The following is a 19,449-nucleotide window of genomic DNA, read 5'->3' on the forward strand; positions in this document are numbered from 1 at the left end:
AAAAACAATGGGAATGCTACAACAAGGTTCAGATTAAATCATTTGCACTAACAACAATAAAATATTTTCAGATATATTTTAGTAATTAAAATATTACTCCCTAATTTAACTTGAGCACGTAAAAGGAGAAAAAGATACTCCGTAATATACATAAAATATATGTTAAATTAGGGATTGAAAACAGAGGGGAAAATGGAGATAATATACGAAAATGGCAAGCAGTACAAGGTTACAGTGGAGTGGTTGTATGTATGTTGTACTACTACTACGTTAAACCAATCTTACTATTGCCTCTGAATGCGTGCATTCATTCAACGTACAACCCCTTGGATGCGTGAGAAAAGCGAGTTAGAGATTACATCATTGTCATCATTATTGTTTTCAAAAAAGAAAATCATTATTATTATTCATACCATTGAAAGCTGACAAAACACAGATCAGTGCTATGTTTTGCATAAAAAGAGGTTTCACTCACACTTCTTCATTTCCATTTTAACATTTTCTCTTTCTTTCTTTCTTTCTGGGTTTCTCTCTCCCCTTTTCTCTCTGTAATTTTCTTGATGATTTGATGAAGAGCACGAGGAGTTTAGGAATGGAAGCTACTGAGTTTTAGTACAGTCTTGGTAGCATTTTCTTTCTGTTTTTCTGGGGATTTCTGACTGAAAAAAGAAAGCTTTTTTTTTTTTTTTGTTTTTTAATCATCTTCTTCTTCTTCCCCAAAGGGTGGACTTTTTTCTGGTTTTCTTGGTCTTTCATGGAGGCTCCATTTCTGGTAAATAAATAAAGCTTTTGTTGTTTTGTTAGAAAACCTGGGAAATTTTTTGTGTTAATTAAGGTTGTTTGTTTGGGTTTTCAGGGGTATGGTTTTGATTTAATCTAAGAGGAGAGAAAAGGGATTGGAATGCTGAGGAGCAGATCGAGAAAAGCAGTGAGTAGCAAGAAGCAAGGATTCATGGCGGCTGAGCAGCAGACATGTGTACCACCGTCTTCTCCGACAAAGCCCGTTTCGTCGTTTTTGGGTTCTCCGAGGATCTTCAATGGGCTTCTGGGGAGGACTCTGTCGGGATCGGAGAACAATGGCGGCGGCGGCGGCGGGATGAGCATAAGCCCGACCTCCATTCTTGACGGCAAGCAGATTCTCAATCTGGCCCACCCTTTCGGGTATGATAGAAGCCCGAGCCCGACTCGGAACGCCAACCCACTGCCCGATTCCTTGGGAGTCGGGCTGGCAATCATTGACTCATCACCCAGAGAAGAAAACAGGAGTGTTCTGTTCGGGTCAAAGCTGAGAGTTCAAATCCCGTCTCTGATTTCTCCGGTGGAGTCCCCCAAGTCTCCGGCGGATTTCGGGATCAAGACTCCCCGGAATCCGCCATTGCTGAGCTGTTGCGCTCAGCCCAAAGAGTCCCCTCCGGTGGAGAATCTCTCCCTGAGCGAGATGGAGCTGTCGGAGGACTACACATGCGTGATCACCCACGGCCCGAACCCGAAAACCACACACATATTCGACAACTGCGTGGTGGAGAGCTGCTGTGGTGTGATGAAGCCATCAGAACTGAGAAGGGAGAATGCTTCTTCTTCTTCTTCCCCTGCAACCTCTCCTCCACTGAGTTTTCTGAGGTTCTGCCATGGCTGTGAAGTCAATCTTGGAGGTGGCAAAGACATCTACATGTATAGGTAAGAGTGAAGGATATTTGTTCCCACCAGCTTAGCTCAATGGTTCGGCAATCAGTATTTAGGAGACAGTAAAGTTTGAACCTCACGGTGGCAGTGTGTGAATTATGCCTAAAGGGGACAGATCTTTTGTGCGTAGAAACATTTAGCTTTGTCTGTTTTACATCCTCCTAAATGTTCTGTCGGACTCTTGGGATTCGGGATTAAACGTTTTGGGAGAAGAGTGAAGGGGATATGGTTTCTTGTGTTTTGGTTGAAATGGGGGTATCATTGGGTTTCAATCATTGATCCAAAACCTTCCACTTTCATATTCCTAATAATGGCATTTGATCAGGTCACTACACATGGGGGGCCACTTTGTCCTACCTTATAATTACAAATCAGAATTAAAGTAGTATTCAAATTCCTTATCTTGACTCAATGTGATCAACTTGAGGCCACAACTATTCAAAATGATGTGTTCTATCTCAACTAAGTCTAAACGGGTAGTTAAGGTGTAATTTTATTATTATTATTATTACAGGTTTTGATGTTATTCCTATTGTGTATAGGGGGGAGAGAGCGTTTTGCAGCGAAGAATGCCGCAGCCAAGAGATGGGTTTGGAGATGGAAGAAAAGAAGAATGCCCTCTGAGAGTTTCTGATACAAGAAGAGGGAATTTAGCATCTTTTAAAGTTTAGATGCTGTTTTTTAAGCTTTTTCCCAGATTTGACTTGTGATCAGCCGAAAGATGACATGACGCTGATCAAGAATTGCACCATTTAGTGATATGATATATATATATATAATAATAATGTTAATTGTTTTCTAGTTTCAGTCTATATTGTATATTGTATTCCCTTTAATGAAACTGTTTGATTTGTTTATTTTATTCAGTGGCTTACGTTGTAACAGTAGCAATTCTGGCAATGAATAGGTAATGCAATCAATGATGATGCCTATTAAATGTTCATTGCTTCTGGTGAAGAAAAATTGCAACCGATAAAATTTGCAGGGAGTGTGTAATAACATCTCAAACAAACCACTACACACCATTTAGAGAAGAACACAGTCAAACGACAAAAACATTCATTTTTAACAAAAGACAGACAAAGCATTACCCATATGACTACTTAGGGATTGAGTACTTGTGACTTGTGAAGTGAGTGCATGACCAATTACAGGACATTACACATAATCGCAGCTTGTTACCATACCATACGGGGAGTAACCAAATTACAGACACCACTAGAAATGGAATAAAATAACCCACAGACGAACACCGCCAGCTAGAACAAGAACAAGAACGCATACAGCTAGGTTCAGAAACAACCTTTCTTCCATTCGTTCCGCCATATAAGGGCTGATTCATGAAAATGAGAAGACAAAAAATTTCAGTTCATGAGCATTACAGCATTAAATGGAACTGTAAGCAAAATAAAAGGAAAACGTTGAACACTCACCTTGTGAACAGCAGCTTGGTATAATCAACTATTCTCCAGAGAAAACATGGATCCTTGGAATTGAAGTGTGGATAACATGATTAGCAGAGAGAACTCAGCTAACAACAAAAGAACACGAGCAGAGGTGGATGTAGCCAACTTGGCTTTCCCCTTCCCATTTTCTTATAAAAAACCAGAAACATGGCGAAGGAGAAAGCATCTTCTACTAGTAAAGTATAAAACTGAAACCTATCTAAACTAAAGAAAGAAGATAAGAATGTAAAGAGGAAAAAAGGACAACTTGGGGATTGAAGGACAAGAAGTTGGAATGAAACAGTTCTCTAAATAGCCTATTCAGTTAGCATATAAGCTAAAGTTACAGACAGGCAATTCATCATTAAACCGGGGGAAGTTGAGGTAAGTCCAGGAACAAAGGGCTAGGTTATGGTTACAATGACGGAAATTCCTAAACAAGGTGAAACCTATTCAAAGTCAGGGATTTTGGGTATATGTACAATATATGTGAGAATAAAATCTAACTGAAGAAGAGGAAATCAGAGATGGAGATTTTTGACAGGAGAGTACTCAAGGATTAGGCATTCAGCATGCAAATCTGCAGGTATGATGAAATCTCCATTAAGTTGGGTCAAAAGGACTGCAAACTATAAATGCTTTATAATAGCAGATCACCACTCGTGAGTTTCAGATTCTGATTTCACTTCACTACTCTTAATACCCGTCCAAATTGTAACATCCAAGTAAATAGACCATTCAACCAATCTGGAGATAGCTGACCAACCAACCAACCAACCATTCAAACCCTTGAACCACCTTCAACCATATAGCCAACCATAGCTGTTCTTGCAAGCCTTTTTTTAAATCTTTTCTGTTTCCTGACAGGTATGCTCTTGCCCTTGCACAACCACTTACAAAAACTGAACAACATACTAGAAGTAGTCACCATAGAACTGGTTTATTCACCATATATATACAATCTACCACTAACCCCTTAGGAAACTAGATCCTTTCCCTATATAAAGGAGGTCTAGTTTCCTCCAGTAAACCTTAATCATCAGTAATGTCAAGATTGAGAATACGACGAAGACACTTCGTCGCAGAGTCATCAAGGTCAAACAAATCTCCCGGAGAAGGGCTGCGTTCCCTGGTAGGGGAAGCTGGTGCAGATGCAGCAATTGGACAAAAATCATCAATAGCAGAAGCCGAGGTTGGTAACTCAAGTGAAACAGTCCTTTTAGGCTTCAAAGAAAACTTGGGCATAGGCAAAGAACTAGGAGGAGGTGAGTTTGAATACGTAGGACCAGCCCAGCGCTCCGAGAAATGAACACCCTCGCTGAAAGAACTACCCTTTCTAGAACTGGCACCCACTTTGAGGTTAATTGGTATTGCACTACTTCTGACAGATCTTATCTTGTTTTTCTGATCTTCAGACTGAGAATTAACTGAGGGAGAAGGTGTCTTAGGTGAAAAGGAAGCAGAAGCGGATCGAGATCGCTTGGTGATCGGGGTGGAATAAGACTTGAGCGGGGTTGGGAGTATACCCGATCCAGTCTGGAAAGTCCGGCAATTAATCTCCCGGAAGCTCCCAGAAGGAGGGGATCCAAAGGATCCAAACCGAACAGGGCCATGGCCCTTAGATTTGTTATAGTACTGATTCCTATGCTGAGCAACTACAACAAGCGTCTCCATCTGAGTCAAACCACTGAGTCAACCCGGCTCCTACCCTGAATTCACAAAATACCCCTAACTCACTTGTCCAAACTTGAAGATATCTAGAGGAAGTGATAAAAAACGAACTGGACACAAAAAGGGAGCACTATATCTCTATATCAACACAAGATCTGCAATTAGGAGGTTCAGAAATGCTACTACATAACACTAGATTTTAGATCTCCACCATAACCACCATATTCTCAGCAGATCAGCATCACCTTCATCGATCATATAAGTTCGTATGAAAATATCTACAAGTACCACCACACTCTTCAGTTTCTTCAGATCTATACATACAAAAAAACATACGCAAAGCAATCAACGATACTAGCTTCAACTAATCAAGTAACTCAGTTACCAAAAACAGCTAAAACTTCCATTTCACCAAACAGATATTTCACTTTTCGAGAAAGTTGGAAACGAAAACTCACCTGATGAATCAGAACAACAGTATACAGCGAAACGCGAAGGTAAACGAGCGAAGATCCCTGGCCTTCAACTGCGACTGTGTGCGAGTGAGATTTCTCTCTTCTTCTTCTTCCCTCTTTGAATCTCACTTTCTCACTCTACGTTCGTATATGTATGTATAGACGGAAGATTTTTTGGTGTGAATAATTTCAAAACGCCATTGGAAGGAAGCAAAGCGTCAGAGCTTTTTAGAAAAAGGAAAAACAAAAACCAGAATCCACGGATCTGAAACCACTATCAATCGTATTTAAATCCGCATTATAGCTCACATCACTGTGTGTGCCCTCGAGCCGGGTCGTTGCATTTTTTGCCCCCTAATATGCCGCGTAATTACGGACATGCCATGCGTAGTTTTCGGACCATTTTCATCCCCACTCCCATACGTGCCCACGTGGTGAACTGTTGATATCATTAAAATCCATTTATATTTCGTAATTTATTTTCTCAAATTAATATCATCTGAATCTTCCGTGTATTAGTGTATAGTTATTTTATCATGCTTTTGTGATTTTTAATTTTTAAAATATTACTATCTATGATTTAAGTTAATCACTCGTAATTCTTTAACTATCAAATTTTAACCAATAATATATAGAGCATTATTCTTAACAAAAAAGTAAATAATATACTATTATATATAAAAATTCTCAAAAAAATAGTTTAGTTAATAGTTGGTAATTATTTGTTATGAAAGTTTTAGAGATTAAACCTTGCTCATTACACTATTTGCTATAAGTCTATAACTCCAAATACATATTAAATATATATTTATATTTTAGTTTTATCTTTCCTTATGACCTTAACACACCTTAAATATTTGTTTATATTTTAATTTATCTTTCTCTTACACATTTTTAACATATATTTATCTTTTAATGTTATCTACTCATTAGAACTAAAAGTGTGATTTGTGAGATTTATTCATAATTATAATTGTATATTAATTGTGAAATTTATAATGTGTTATATGTGATAACAATTATTTAAAGTGATTACTTAATTGATACGAAATATGTTTTATAGTTCAATTATGAAAAATATTTCAAAATAAAAATTAAACTAACTAGTCAATGTAATTTAGAAGTTTCAAATGTATGTCATCATATTTAAATTATTCTAGAAATAGTTAGATTTTATCTAATTAAAAATAAAAGTATTTACGAATACCATATTAATAGAGGTGAGATATAGTTTATTTCAATCATTAAATATTTTACTATAAAATATTTTTATTTTTCACTCACACTAAACAAAATTTCTAGATCTATCCTTGATGGCACGTAACTATTTTATTAAAAAATAATTATTAAGATATTTTGATGGGATTATTCATATGATATGTTATAGTAGTTAAATTTTAAAAATATAGAATTTGAAAATAAATAAGTGAATGCACCATATTACTTTATTCTCTTCTTTTACTTTGAACTTTGAAGAATGATGATTAGATTTTGAATAGAAATAACTTTCCAGGCTTTTTCTTTGTGTACATTATTTCCCTAATTTATACTAAAATATACAATTTTTGTTGTTTCATATATTGGGAATATATTTTTAATGCTGATAGTATTGAGTAAATCTATATATATATATATATATATATATATATATATATATATATATATATATATATATATATATATATATATATATATATATATATATAGAGGTCATGTTTGGCAACATAGTCTGTTTATCAGTTAATTTTAGTTTATTTGATAATTATTAACTGTTTGACTTGGTTAAACATCTAATATAAGTATTTGATTAATTAGCTTTTTGTAACACTTATTGCTCCAAAATGTTAAAATTTAAAAACATGTTCGAGACAACTTTTTCACTCAGTTTTTTTGGGGGAAAAAAAAACATTTTGCTTGTAATCAGCTATCAGCTAACAGCTAATTTACCAAACATATTTCTACCAAGTGTTGTTTCTCTTATGCCGGTTGTTTTATCGATGAAATAAGAGAGTATCAAAGACACTTTGAAGTAGTGTCTATCAGATTTATTCCAAGATCAGTAAATAAGGTTGACCACGCTTTAGCAAGGGTTGCGCGTTCACAAACTGATCCTTTCATGTGTTTTTTTTCTATTCCTAGTTGTATTCAACATTTGATTTGATAAAAGTTCGTTCCTTTGGTTTTCAAAGAAAAAAACTAACAACTATTTATCAAACATCCCATGATATATTCAGTTGTATTTGATATTATTAACAATAATATTTGGAACAAAAAAATACTGTACATAATTTCTGTCTCTACTTATACTACAATAGACTATTAAACGTATTAAAATAAATTTGGTTACTTCTGTTAGCGATCATAAGTTGGTTCTTTGCTTTGCGGGGTTGAGGAAGATGGTATAAAGGTATCTTGCTTGCTTACCCTTGCTATCAAGGATATATTTTGCATTTTGCCCTTCATTTTATTTATTTATTTTTGACTTCAATACTTTTAGTTTCAAAATTTTGTTTAATTTATAAGAAAGCTTGTATTTTTATCAAAATGTACGGGTGCAACTCGATTCTAGATGGCAACAAATTATAAAAGTTGATTGACTTAAACCGAGAGAGAAAGCTATCATAGGAAGTCATTGAAGTGATTGAACTTTGAATATTGTAGTTACTAAATGAACTTTTCTACCAATTTAGTTGGATTGACCCCTTTTGATTCATAAATTGATATATAAGTATTATCAAATTAGAGACAAACTTGGAGGCACTAAAAGCATCCATAATAGTAGAGTTTTTTTGGTTTTTGTAAGTGTGATTAGGAAAGAGAAAATGGGATGAAAAAAAAAAAACAAAACAAAACAATGATGAATTTATTATTTAAAAAAAAAAAAAAAAAGGTCTGGTAGATAGATAAACGCGCTCAACTAAAGTGTTGGCCTTCACGCGATATTCAATGATGAAATTAGGAGTTTTTGGCCTTCACGCGATGTTCAATGCTTATTACTTGTAGTGTTGGGACCCACACAAACCTACAATATCTCGATGCTTGCAGGAAGTTTGTTTTTCTTCTCTCTCCACATTATTACTCCTCCACCTCATCTTACCTTTCTTAAAATTCATGAAAAAACTTGTGATGCTCTACTGATGTAGATGCTCTAACAATTGAAGAGTTGAATTCGCTAATCATATTAACCAAATGATGATATTTTATACCAAAATAGACAATCAAGTGAGTGGAACATAATTCTCGCATTAGAAGATAACGAATAGCATAGGGATGAGTATTTTCCTTAATTGATACTTTATTGTCTAGACGATAAAATTTGACTTGTGAAGAGTATTAAATACATATTAAATGACCACACTTCAATCTTCTCCACGTCAAGAGTAATATTACTTTAATGTCACGGACCGTTTTCCGTGACCGTGTTAAGACCTAAGGAATGAATGGGTCAACTGGTTAGCTTGCCAAATGGATAAAGAGGCATCAATAGCATTAAGGGCATTCTGCCTTAGACGCTAAGGTCTAGTCGAGTCAGGCACGCCGAGTTTAGGGAGCACGTCGCTAGTCTTGGACTTAATTATGAGGAGGACCAATACGATTCGAATCGCACAACTGATCGGGAACTATTGCCATTTCTCTAATGAGCCCATGGCAGGGCGAAACCAGTTTGGCATGTATAAAAGTAAGGCAAATAAAAATATTAATTTTCTTAATTTTATCCGCTTTTAATAACAACCATTCAATAATAATAGTTTTATAACCTTACTTGTAACTACAATATAATTCTTTTTATCCTATTTATATTATTCAAAACGGTAATTGAATAACACAAGTGACATGTTCTTTGTCATCATAGCCAAGAGAGATAAAAAAACAATTTTTTTTTTTGGGTGGGGAGTGGGGGGGGGGGGGGGGGTAGCATCTTTATCCTTTTAAGTACAGGTACTTGTATACATTTGTGTTTATAGAAGAAGGATTGATGTTGAACGTGTAGTGCTGCCAACAAACAAGACATCATGTTTGCAACAATATTATACTGTCTGCCTCACCCTCCCCTTTTCTTCTTCTTTATCCTATATGCTATTAATTAATTGCACTTAACAGATATGTTTTGATTCTCACCTTTAATATATATACAATATACAATTATATATATGATGGGTTTTTTTTAATTCATTTTGACATTATAACTTTTTAAAGTTAAAGTCTTACTTTATATTAATGAGTGTAGGTGTTGTCATACTGTTGTTAAACGTTTAACAACACAATTACACCTGCATTTAGAGCAAATTCAATGAAAAAACTCCATTTGGATAATTTTGCCAAGTGGAATTTACATCTTTATGCTCGCCAATTGACAACCACCCTGATGCACCCAATGAGCGAGTTAGCCTTACGCAACCTCATCCTTTTATTTTTCTTCTATTCTCTGACTAAAATTAAATTATAATAAATGGTCTGATTTTTTCTAACTTATCACCTTTCACTTTCAAATCATCAAATTTGACTCAAAAATTGTATTAAAAAAAAAAAATCCCAAAGAATGGTTGCCCTTACCGATATAAAGTGAGGCTTTAACTTATGTCGAGTCAATTGTAGGAGCATTGTTGGTAATATTTAAATTTTTTTAAATAAGAAAAGATGGCCATTTAATAATTTACAATGGGGAAATTAAAGGAGCTTTAAGCCTTTAACTTTTGTGCAGTGTAAATGATCAATTGGAAGGCACTGACTGACCCATATATTGAATGATTGGAATTGTGATTATTAGGCAGCGTATAGTATGTGCTTTCACATCATCAAAAATTGGCTTGCTTTACTTAATATTATCATAAACAGATTTTGTTGCGATTAATATGGTTACATGCATGTGCTAGTGCAATAGCTAATCTTTTAGGTAAGATCTTCACCATTATGCATGTACGAATAGGGATAGCAATGGGTCGGGTGTGGGTCGGGGAGGGCAACATCCATCACCCGACCCACCTTATATTTTTTCCACCCATCCCCACCTCCAACCCGCATCGGGTGGACTTTTTCAGAACTCACCCCCACCCCCACCCCCACCGGGTGCGGGTGCCCACTACGGGTACCCACCACTTATTATCTTATTATGTTTTTCAAAAAATAATATTTAAATTATTTACACATAATAAAAAAATAAAATCCATTAGTGATACTAAAACATAAATAATGGAAATATTTAAATATAATAACAAAATTGTTAATTTTTAAAAATAAACTTAGTAGTTTTGATATAAAAAATAGTAAAAAGATACACGAAGTTATATAAACTATTATAAATAACTACATACTAGTACTTATTTTACTATTATATATATATATATATATATATATATATATATATATATATATATATATATATATACATACACACACATGGTGGATCGGGTGAGGTTCTAGGCGGGTCATGTACATAGAACCCGAATCCAACCCGACCCACCGCGGGTTTGCTTTTTTAAGACCCACCACCCACCATCACCCAAAAAAACCCGATCCATGCGGGTGGATTCGGGTGGATATCCACGGGTCGGATTGAAATTGCCATCCCTATGTACGAATATGCATTTTGCATAAAATATGTATTGTGTGTCATCAATTCATCACCACCCATCAATGCACAGAGCAATCACAATAGTGGTTTTTGTTCTGTTTTTTAGAAAAGTATAATTTATATAGAGGAAAGAGAAGGTTTAGGAACTGCCGGCAAAAAATTGATTTTTTGTAGGACCCACATAAGACAGAAAGTGGAAAAGAGATACACAATCACATGCGTGAACGGTACAAACCGCGCCCAAACGGACACATAAACTACACGCGCCGACTAGCGCATTAATTACTCTCTCTTTTTTTTTTCGAAAACCAATTACTCTTTTTTTTTTTTTTTGCATCAGACATGCTTTTTATTTTTTTCCTCTTTTTTCTTATTCTCTTTCCCTCATCTCTCCCCTAGTTAGTACCTCAAAAAAAAAAAATGCTATTGAGAAAATTTACTTTTCGTTATGGAGAAAAAATAGAAAACATAGTTATTAACATCTCTTCCACTTAAAAAAAAAAACAAAACAAAACAAAACAAAACTCTTGAAATGATTATAATTTTATATAAGAGTTAATAATCATTTTGGTCCCTCAAATTGTTTTTCAACTATCAATGTAGTTCCTAATTTTCAATTTCAACTAATTTAATTCTTGAATTGTTTAAAATTTTTAAAATTTTATCAATTAAAACCTTTTAAAGGTCAAAATGGTGATTTTTTACATTTTTTAAAATTTCGTCAATTTAGTCCCTTAAAAGATTTAATTGACAAAATTTTAAACAATCCGTAGATCAAATTAGTTGAAATTGAAAATTAAGCACTACATTGATAATTAAGAAACAATTATTAAATATTGATAGTATGTAACCATAAACATGGAAAATCTAAAAGTGGACTAGATAAACTCCACTCTTTTGTGCACAAGAAAATAAACCACACTAAAATGATCTTATATGACAAATTTAACTAAAATAATATTAGCAAAAATCTAACTCTAACTTTTTTGTATTAAAAGTACGCCTCACCCACTAAACTACCTCTTTAATTATCCGTGAGGGAATAAAGAACTCACCCCTTTTAAGATAAAATTAACCACTTTAAATGTGACTTACCTATAGTTAAGAGCAAAAATAGATTATACCACTATAATTATTTTTAAAAAAAAAAATTCAAAAGTGTCATTTTCCAATAAAAAATAAAAGAAAGACTTTAAAAAAACAAGTAAAAGAAAACAAACCCTAACAACATCAACATAAAGTAAAGGCATAGCAAGATTTTGTGTTATATATATTAATAATTAAAATTTATATTTCATAAAAATACATATGGGTTAAAATAAAATCAAGCATAATTCTTAAAATAAAATAAAATAAAAAAGAGAGAGGGCAACTGAGGACACTGCCAGACACCATAGTTAATACTTAACACAATGTCTGAGACTACAAAATCCCATGGAATTTGTCACTTAGAAAAACATTAAGCTTTGAATGCTAATGCCACTAAGATTACAGATCTCAATCAGCCATCAGAATCAGACATGTTACAAACTATTACTCTCTGCAACACTAAACAGAAACTGAAACCATACATTTTTCAATTGGAAAAACAAAAAAAGATGGTTGCAATTTAGCAGGCACTTGAGACCAGATGTTACCTTCAAAATAAGCGATTTCTTCCATCACCTTGCGCAGTTAGGTATTCACATTTTCTGCCAAGATCTATGTCGTTAAACGTAGGTTAGTCCAATGCATATTCCATCCTTGACATCTGTGCTGGCAAGCGAAGCCCTCCAGTAACAAATCTTTATGTACAAATTTTGCGATAAATCACAAGATCTCAGAGCTCAAAAAGCCGAAGCAAGTCACTGTGAGAAGCTACAACCTATTGGACCCTGAGGGCTTCCTTTGGTATGAAAGATTCGAAGCCAGTTTTCATGTCGGTTGCATCTTGCAAGAAGCCACGAGAGGAATTTACACAGGATTCGACAGGCTCAACAGTAACTACATTTTTGTTGAGATCGACCTCGGATGAAGCCTCTGTAATGTCACCATGAAAAGTACCTTGCATTAGACCTATAGGAACTTTGTGAATTTTGTAGATCCACAATACAAAAGTTCAATGCATTAAGTATATAAATTAAAATGCGTGATTAATGAAAATGATAATACAACAGTGAAATACCAGTAGATGTAATATGATCATCAGTATCTTGATGCTTCGGTATAGGTTTCTGAAGCATATCCGTGCCAGGGAAAACAATCATGCTCATGCGCGTCATTTCTCGTCTCTTTGACTCTTCAAGGGGTGTGAAACCAAAAATCTTTGTCCATGTTTCATTAAGTTCTGGTATAGCTGGTATAACCAGTTGCTCAACGCCAAGTGAACAAAGGGCCTGACAAGAGATTCAGGAATAAGAAAGCTATAAAACCAAAAAAAAAAACAGCAATTTATTACCAGAAGTCATCTTGAGAGTCAAATAAGCATTAAGGCTATTAAGCAAACAATTTAGATTACTTAAAGTTGAGCAATGCATCTACTTTAGAAGTAGCTATTACTGTTGTCCCTATGAGACAGTCATGTTTGAGAAAACACACAGATTGAGGAAACTATACTATGATTTTAATTAAATTGTTGCAACATTGCCTTTCATAAATGTGATACTGTTTCCATCTAAGTGGTATTGTTGGAAAACTTTCAAATATCATTAAATTTATTATGCCAAAATTTATGGGACATTCAAATATAGAATATTAGTATGTAGGGAAATCAAAATAATGCAATGCACCATCATGCTTATCACATAAACCTACTGTTTCAATTGCTCCAATGAGCCGACGGCACAACCCTTGGCGGCGATATTTGTACCTTGTACCAATAAATGGCATCTCAGCCAACTGACTCCCATGTAACCTATATACAGAGGAAGCATCAAGAATTAGGATAAATACAACATATATAATCAGTGTTGAACAAGACACTAGGCGCCCCCTAGGGGCCCGATTTTCAAAAAAAAAATTATAAAAAAAAATCAGGGTTCGGCCGCCTAGACTCGATTTTTGCAACACTGGTAATATAATGTATGCAAAGTATCAAGAGCATCACAGTGAGCAGAGTTAACAACACTGGAAAAAGAAAAATATAAGTTGTGTCCAATGTATCAATAGCATCATGTTTAATACAGTCAACTGCGCATTCAAATTGAGCAATCTGTAAAACAAAATGAATGGGTGCATTTAAAAGCTCTTGGGTAAGCATTTTGTTTTACACAAATAGATAAAAAACAATGAAGCAAAATAATACAAAATACAGAGTATAATTTATTCAAGCAAGCAAAAAAGTATAGTAACTTGCAAATGCCTACTGAATAAGTTTAGCCACTCTTTTTTCAGACAAAAAAATGGTTTCTACAGAATGTGAATCTTGACAGCATCCATGTTCAGTAAAAGGAAACACTTCAGAATCACATATTTTGCAAAAAAACCTCTACATAAAATTCCCAGGACACGTTTGCAGTATAAGATTAAGCACATATTAAGCAATATGAGGAAGGCAACAAACTATTAACAAACAACTTAAAGTCAACCTTATGGATGCCGCAGCAACAAGTTCATCACCCTTCTCCAGAATAACAGTATAGAAGCCACAATAATTCAGCCGCCTGAAATTTGATCTGCAACCAATAAAACTTACTTAAGCAGGTTGAGAAGATCTAACAGCATGTATTTGAGAATAGCTAATGTTCTAAAATACTCACCCACAGTTGTAGACAACATTGTGGATCATATTGATTTTGCTTCGCTCATCGACAATGGGCACAAAACACTCATCCATCACAGAGAATGCAACAGCTAATTTTGAATTACACTCTATTTTTAATGAGTTGTCGCTTCCTATTACATCCTGCCCAACAAAACGTCTTTGAAGAATTGTCCATGAAAATCCTTCATCCAAGTCATGCTTGACCCCAAGAAGCACCTGCAGGCCCTCAAAAAGCTATAGACCAGAAAGTTAGATGATTTCAATCTTTAGAAAGTAATATACAAATGTGTGCATAGACCCATATATATGGTCCATTCTAAAAGTTGGATTATTTTTTTAACAAATAAGAAGAAATCAAGGACAGTTCATATTAAGTTTGACTAAATCATAGAAGACGATGAAGCATAATGTTCATAGAAAATCGCTCTTGGTATCAGCATAAAAACACATACCAAAACAGTGATAATACTGCAAGCAAAGGCATCAAGGATCTCAAGTGGGAACTGAAAACACACTGAATGTATTCTTAATCTTAGCAAAAGAGGGAATAGAAGACAGTGACAGTAAGAGTTCCAAATGTGAATCACTATCTGTCCTTCATACATACAAATTTCTATATAGATGAAACATCAATCCCCCCACCACAGATGCACTAACTATACTCAATATTTTAGATTAAAACTCAAGAAAAGTGGTGGACCTGGGGTTCCAAGCCTCTAGGATGCAAGGTAAGGGGGGGGGGGACTACATAGGCCCTAAAGAGGCTTGGGTTCCAACTTGCCTAGGAACTCTTCCATCCCTACAATTACTAAACTCCTCAGAAAGTAAAGTAATTAATCAACTTCTAATATTTTAAGGGATTCCAAAACTTGAGTTTCAGACATTTGGTAACCCACCTAAACTCAATTTAGAAAGACTAACTATTCTAACAGGGTCTCGCTAGTGAATTCTTCTAGTCAACCAGCAAATCCAATATGCAGCCACCCACAACTTTATTTTATATTAGATAGAAGATAGATAAGCTTTTTTGAGCTAGCCCTGTTGCTTGGCGAATCAGTTACCTAACCAGTGTTGGACAGGGTTACCCAACACACGCTCATATTCCTGAAATTAATGCCACAATAAGCTAGAGGAACCGAGATAATTAGAACTGAACCTTGGCAACTGAGGCACCTCATTACTATGCAAATTACTCCATATACTAAATTAGCATATTCAACAGGCTAAAAATTCAAATGAAATCATGGACTTCGCCCAACTTAAACATTGCTAAGCATCAGAAACTGTAAAATGACCACGCAATTCAACGGCACTTAACAGATTAGGTGAAGCAGAAAGTACAATTTGTTATACCTTCTCACACCCCTTTCCACAAAACGACATATCCTTGGAATCCAAATTATTCTCACCCTGGTTACAAGCAACATGGACTGCAAAAGTACAAATAGAAAATTACAAGGTTAGGTTCACATTATCAAATTGTAAATGGAAGTAAATTTTTTTAAAACAGTCAGGTACTTACATCTTTCCTCACACAAATGGCACATGGATAATTCAGGGACAGTCATGTGGTCATCAACATGACAGGATTTTCCAGCAACAGTCCCACAGAATTTGCATGAACAATATACACATCGCCAATTCCCAGAAGGTAAATTCTGCAGCATGTTGCCAAAATCAGTAATAGATTTCATTTGAAAAAGTAAGAGTTCAAGGGATTTAAGAACTGCAATTAAATGTGTGCATAAAATGGATGGTATCTTGTGTTCGGCATGATGCCATCTTTACTTTTTTGCTGAGATGCAGTGCCATGGAGTCAATGCCACCTTTCACATACAAGTCTTTACTTTTTATAACAGTACAGTTAAAAATGAACCCTAGATAGCTTTCAACCCAAAATCTAAGTCTCAATGGCATCAAACTTAAGTAATCAAAGATGAATTATGCAATATGTAGCCCAATAATATTTTTTTTTAAATCCTACTTTAAAATAAAAACTTCAAATAATCCAAAACTATCTGTGGGAAGACAAGAGAACAGAAAGGAAAATTCGGGATCTACTGTATCCTTACTTGAATATTTAAGCAACTTTGATGGAATGTTGATGGGCAACCATCACAACAGATCAAGTCACCACCATCTCCACAGATGTTGCATGTATCATCATTTGGGTCATTGGCATCCACATTCACAGGATGGAAATCAATATTTTCAGATTTTTCCTGTTTGCTCCATGAGTCTGCTAAGCATTGTAAAAGAGAACGCCCTGAGGCTAGGCATATATGTTCAAGTGGCTGACCTAATGTACTTCCTGCATGAGACTCAAAATCTAAAAGTGTAAATGTTTGATCACAGCAGCCACAGCAAATTCCATCACCAGTAATCTTTCCCTCAAGCATTACTTTTGTCCTCCTAGCATTCATGTACTGCACTTGTGCATTGGATTGGATTGTTCCAAAATCAATCATCCATGAGAGAAGACTTCGCTTTCCATCATACAACACAAATCCATCACCATCTTGATCAGACATTTCCCCAGAACTACGGGCCAACAAAGCATATCGCTTTCTATTACGTCCATCTTTTTTTGATCTTGACCTTCCCCTGTTTGATGCCTTCATTGAAAGATCATCATCACGTCTATGTGCATTGGCTTTGGTTTTTTTCCTTAGAAATTTGTCTTTGAATTTGGGATTAGCATTTAATTTTTCTTTGCATTTTTGGCGACGTATAACCTTGTCACTGTACGAAGAATGCTCCTTGATGTTCTTTTTCTTGTCACTTTCACTTCCACTCTGCTTTTTAAACTTCTTTATTTTATTTCGTCTAGTTCTGAACAGTGTTCCAAGTACCTCTTCTGGGATGACAGCAAATGCAGAGAGGGTCTTATCATCTGCATCTCCATTTTCAACTTTCTCTTTGAGTTTCCTATAGGCCAAAGTGCATGACCAATGTGTTTTTCCTTCACAATCCACATAAACTGCATCACTGTATTCCTTGCTTTGCCGGGGTCTATATTCCACAGTCCATCCTGCCTTCTTTAGAATATCCACTATTTGATCTCTAACTGCTTGCTGTTGTCCCCTACGACCCTTATCCCCTTCTTTAGATTTCAAGGACTTCTTATCCTCTTTATTTTCATCATTGACAAGCTGTAGCTCCGCACTTTCCACTATTTGATCTCTAACTGCTTGCTGTTGTACCGTACGACCCTTATCCCCTTCTTTCGATTTCAAGGACTTCTTATCCTCTTTATTTTCATCATTGACAAGCTGTAGCTCCGCACTTTCCAATTGTGACTTGGAAAACTTAGATCTCTTAATTACATTTCCAGCCTTTTTATGCCTAACATTTTCCTTGGACTCAATTACTCTATCTTTCTGGCAAACAACTATTTCAGAAGTACCATCTTTGCTAGGCATCTTAGGGGGCCTTCCACGACGACGCTTCACCTTTTTCAGGTCCTTACTGATTGGTGGAGCAAGTACATCATTTCTGGGGATCTTGGGAGGCCGACCACGACGACCCTTCACTTTTTTCCTACCCCTACCATATGGTGGAGAAATTTCAGTATTCTTAGCCATAAATGGTTTTTCTGATTGATCAACCTCTTGCATTTGAGTTTCCTTTTTTACTTCCAAAGCAGCAACACCCAAATTCTCTCCACTAAGCTGAGGCCCTGCTTGACTTATACCAATAACCCTGGACCTCAACACCCTTCCAACATTTCCAGTACTGCCGGGCGAAGGTAAATGGTTGTCTTTCTTTCTTTTGACTTCACCATCGTGACATTGAGAATTTTCAATGTTTTTTCTTTTCCTCCCTCTTCGGCTCTTTTGGACCACATGCCCACATTCATTAGAATCACCATGCAAATTGGAACCCTCAACAGTCACTATGCCTACATCTTTTCCATCATCTTCTGATTTAACACATCTCTGGACAACTTCAGTTTCCTGTAAGGTGATTGTTTCTTCCTTAACACAGACCAAGGGCAATCCCCCATCATCCAAATTACCTTCACTGGCTGTATCATCGCCTATAGGTCCCCCGGGCTTCTTTATATTTGGATCATCCGGACAAACAGCAGCATTAGCATCTACATCACATTGCATCACTTCTGGCTCTTCAACACACAAAGTGGCAGCCAACCCTGCCCCATGATCAGCATCAGCATTTACTCGGCATCCATCACCACCACCCACACTTTCCCACTCTTCAACCTTATTTCCCAGGGAATGAACATCACACTTCCGCTGAGAATCATGGTCAGCTGTGATCACAGTATCATCCGCTTCCTCAATGGGCTCCACATTCAAATCCAACTCCACTCTCCCTTCCTTACAAAAATCACTGGATCTTAGCCCCTCATCCATCTCGTAAACTCAACAACCTAAAATCAAGGAAACAGAAAAATAAATAAATAACTGAATAAGCTCAAAAACACCCGAATTATCCACCACTGAGATTATTCAATGGCTAACTTACATGCACACATAGGAAAATAAAAATGGCAAAAAAAACACCAGAAATCCCCCGATAAAATGATCGGAAAAATCACAGGAGCTGATAAAAAGCCGGCGAACAAAATCTGTAAGGGGAAAAACAAAAACAAAAACAAAAACAAAAAACAAGTATAACTCTCACCGATTGAGGCAAAATCCGAAATCTTAGTAGCAGCAGATACATACACGAAGCTGTACGTACAGGTCGCAGTAGAATGGAAGAAACTGAAACGACTGGTATGGAATTTTGGGGTTCTAGAGAGAGAAATCAAAGCGAGGGTTTTAGAGAGAGAGAGTGGGGAGGGGAGAGATCGAGGAAGAAAGAGAGGAAGCAAGAAAATTGGCAATGTCTGTTGGGAGAAGGGGGGGAAATGAC

At 35.7% G+C, this 19,449-nt stretch overlaps 3 protein-coding genes across 6 annotated transcripts; 1 reads left to right on the top strand and 2 right to left on the bottom strand.

Moving 5' to 3' along the window:
- Positions 1 to 478: 478 nt before the first annotated feature.
- LOC109191310 (protein MARD1-like) lies at positions 479 to 2,490 on the top strand. Of its 2 annotated transcripts, none has more exons than XM_019341910.1 (3): positions 479 to 772; positions 857 to 1,677; positions 2,226 to 2,490. In XM_019341910.1, exons 2-3 carry the CDS (start codon positions 902 to 904, stop codon positions 2,305 to 2,307), a joined length of 858 nt encoding a protein of 285 aa, XP_019197455.1. In that variant the 5' UTR covers positions 479 to 772; positions 857 to 901; the 3' UTR covers positions 2,308 to 2,490. The 2 variants fall into 2 exon arrangements, with proteins under 2 accessions (XP_019197455.1, XP_019197456.1); XM_019341911.1 differs by lacking the exon at positions 2,226 to 2,490 and adding an exon at positions 1,894 to 2,084 and having other exon boundaries at positions 857 to 1,683.
- LOC109191309 lies at positions 1,833 to 19,449 on the bottom strand. 3 transcript variants are annotated; one of them, XM_019341907.1, is made up of 9 exons: positions 19,216 to 19,448; positions 16,641 to 18,961; positions 16,091 to 16,226; positions 15,922 to 15,998; positions 14,564 to 14,802; positions 14,393 to 14,479; positions 13,620 to 13,719; positions 12,991 to 13,201; positions 12,168 to 12,869 (listed from the first exon to the last, which is right to left on the bottom strand). In XM_019341907.1, the coding sequence occupies exons 2-9, from the start codon at positions 18,942 to 18,944 to the stop codon at positions 12,691 to 12,693; spliced, it is 3,333 nt and encodes a 1,110-aa protein (XP_019197452.1). In that variant the 5' UTR covers positions 18,945 to 18,961; positions 19,216 to 19,448; the 3' UTR covers positions 12,168 to 12,690. The 3 variants fall into 3 exon arrangements, with proteins under 3 accessions (XP_019197454.1, XP_019197452.1, XP_019197453.1); XM_019341908.1 differs by having other exon boundaries at positions 12,168 to 12,845; positions 19,216 to 19,447; XM_019341909.1 differs by lacking the exons at positions 12,991 to 13,201; positions 13,620 to 13,719 and adding an exon at positions 1,833 to 1,844 and having other exon boundaries at positions 12,513 to 12,517; positions 19,216 to 19,449.
- Positions 2,680 to 5,532, bottom strand: LOC109191311. The gene is made up of 3 exons (XM_019341912.1): positions 5,258 to 5,532; positions 3,117 to 5,113; positions 2,680 to 3,016 (listed from the first exon to the last, which is right to left on the bottom strand). Exon 2 carries the CDS (start codon positions 4,800 to 4,802, stop codon positions 4,161 to 4,163), a length of 642 nt encoding a protein of 213 aa, XP_019197457.1. The 5' UTR covers positions 4,803 to 5,113; positions 5,258 to 5,532; the 3' UTR covers positions 2,680 to 3,016; positions 3,117 to 4,160.

This window comes from Ipomoea nil, unplaced genomic scaffold, assembly GCF_001879475.1.
Source record: "Ipomoea nil cultivar Tokyo-kokei standard unplaced genomic scaffold, Asagao_1.1 scaffold1619, whole genome shotgun sequence".
Lineage (NCBI taxonomy): Eukaryota > Viridiplantae > Streptophyta > Magnoliopsida > Solanales > Convolvulaceae > Ipomoea > Ipomoea nil.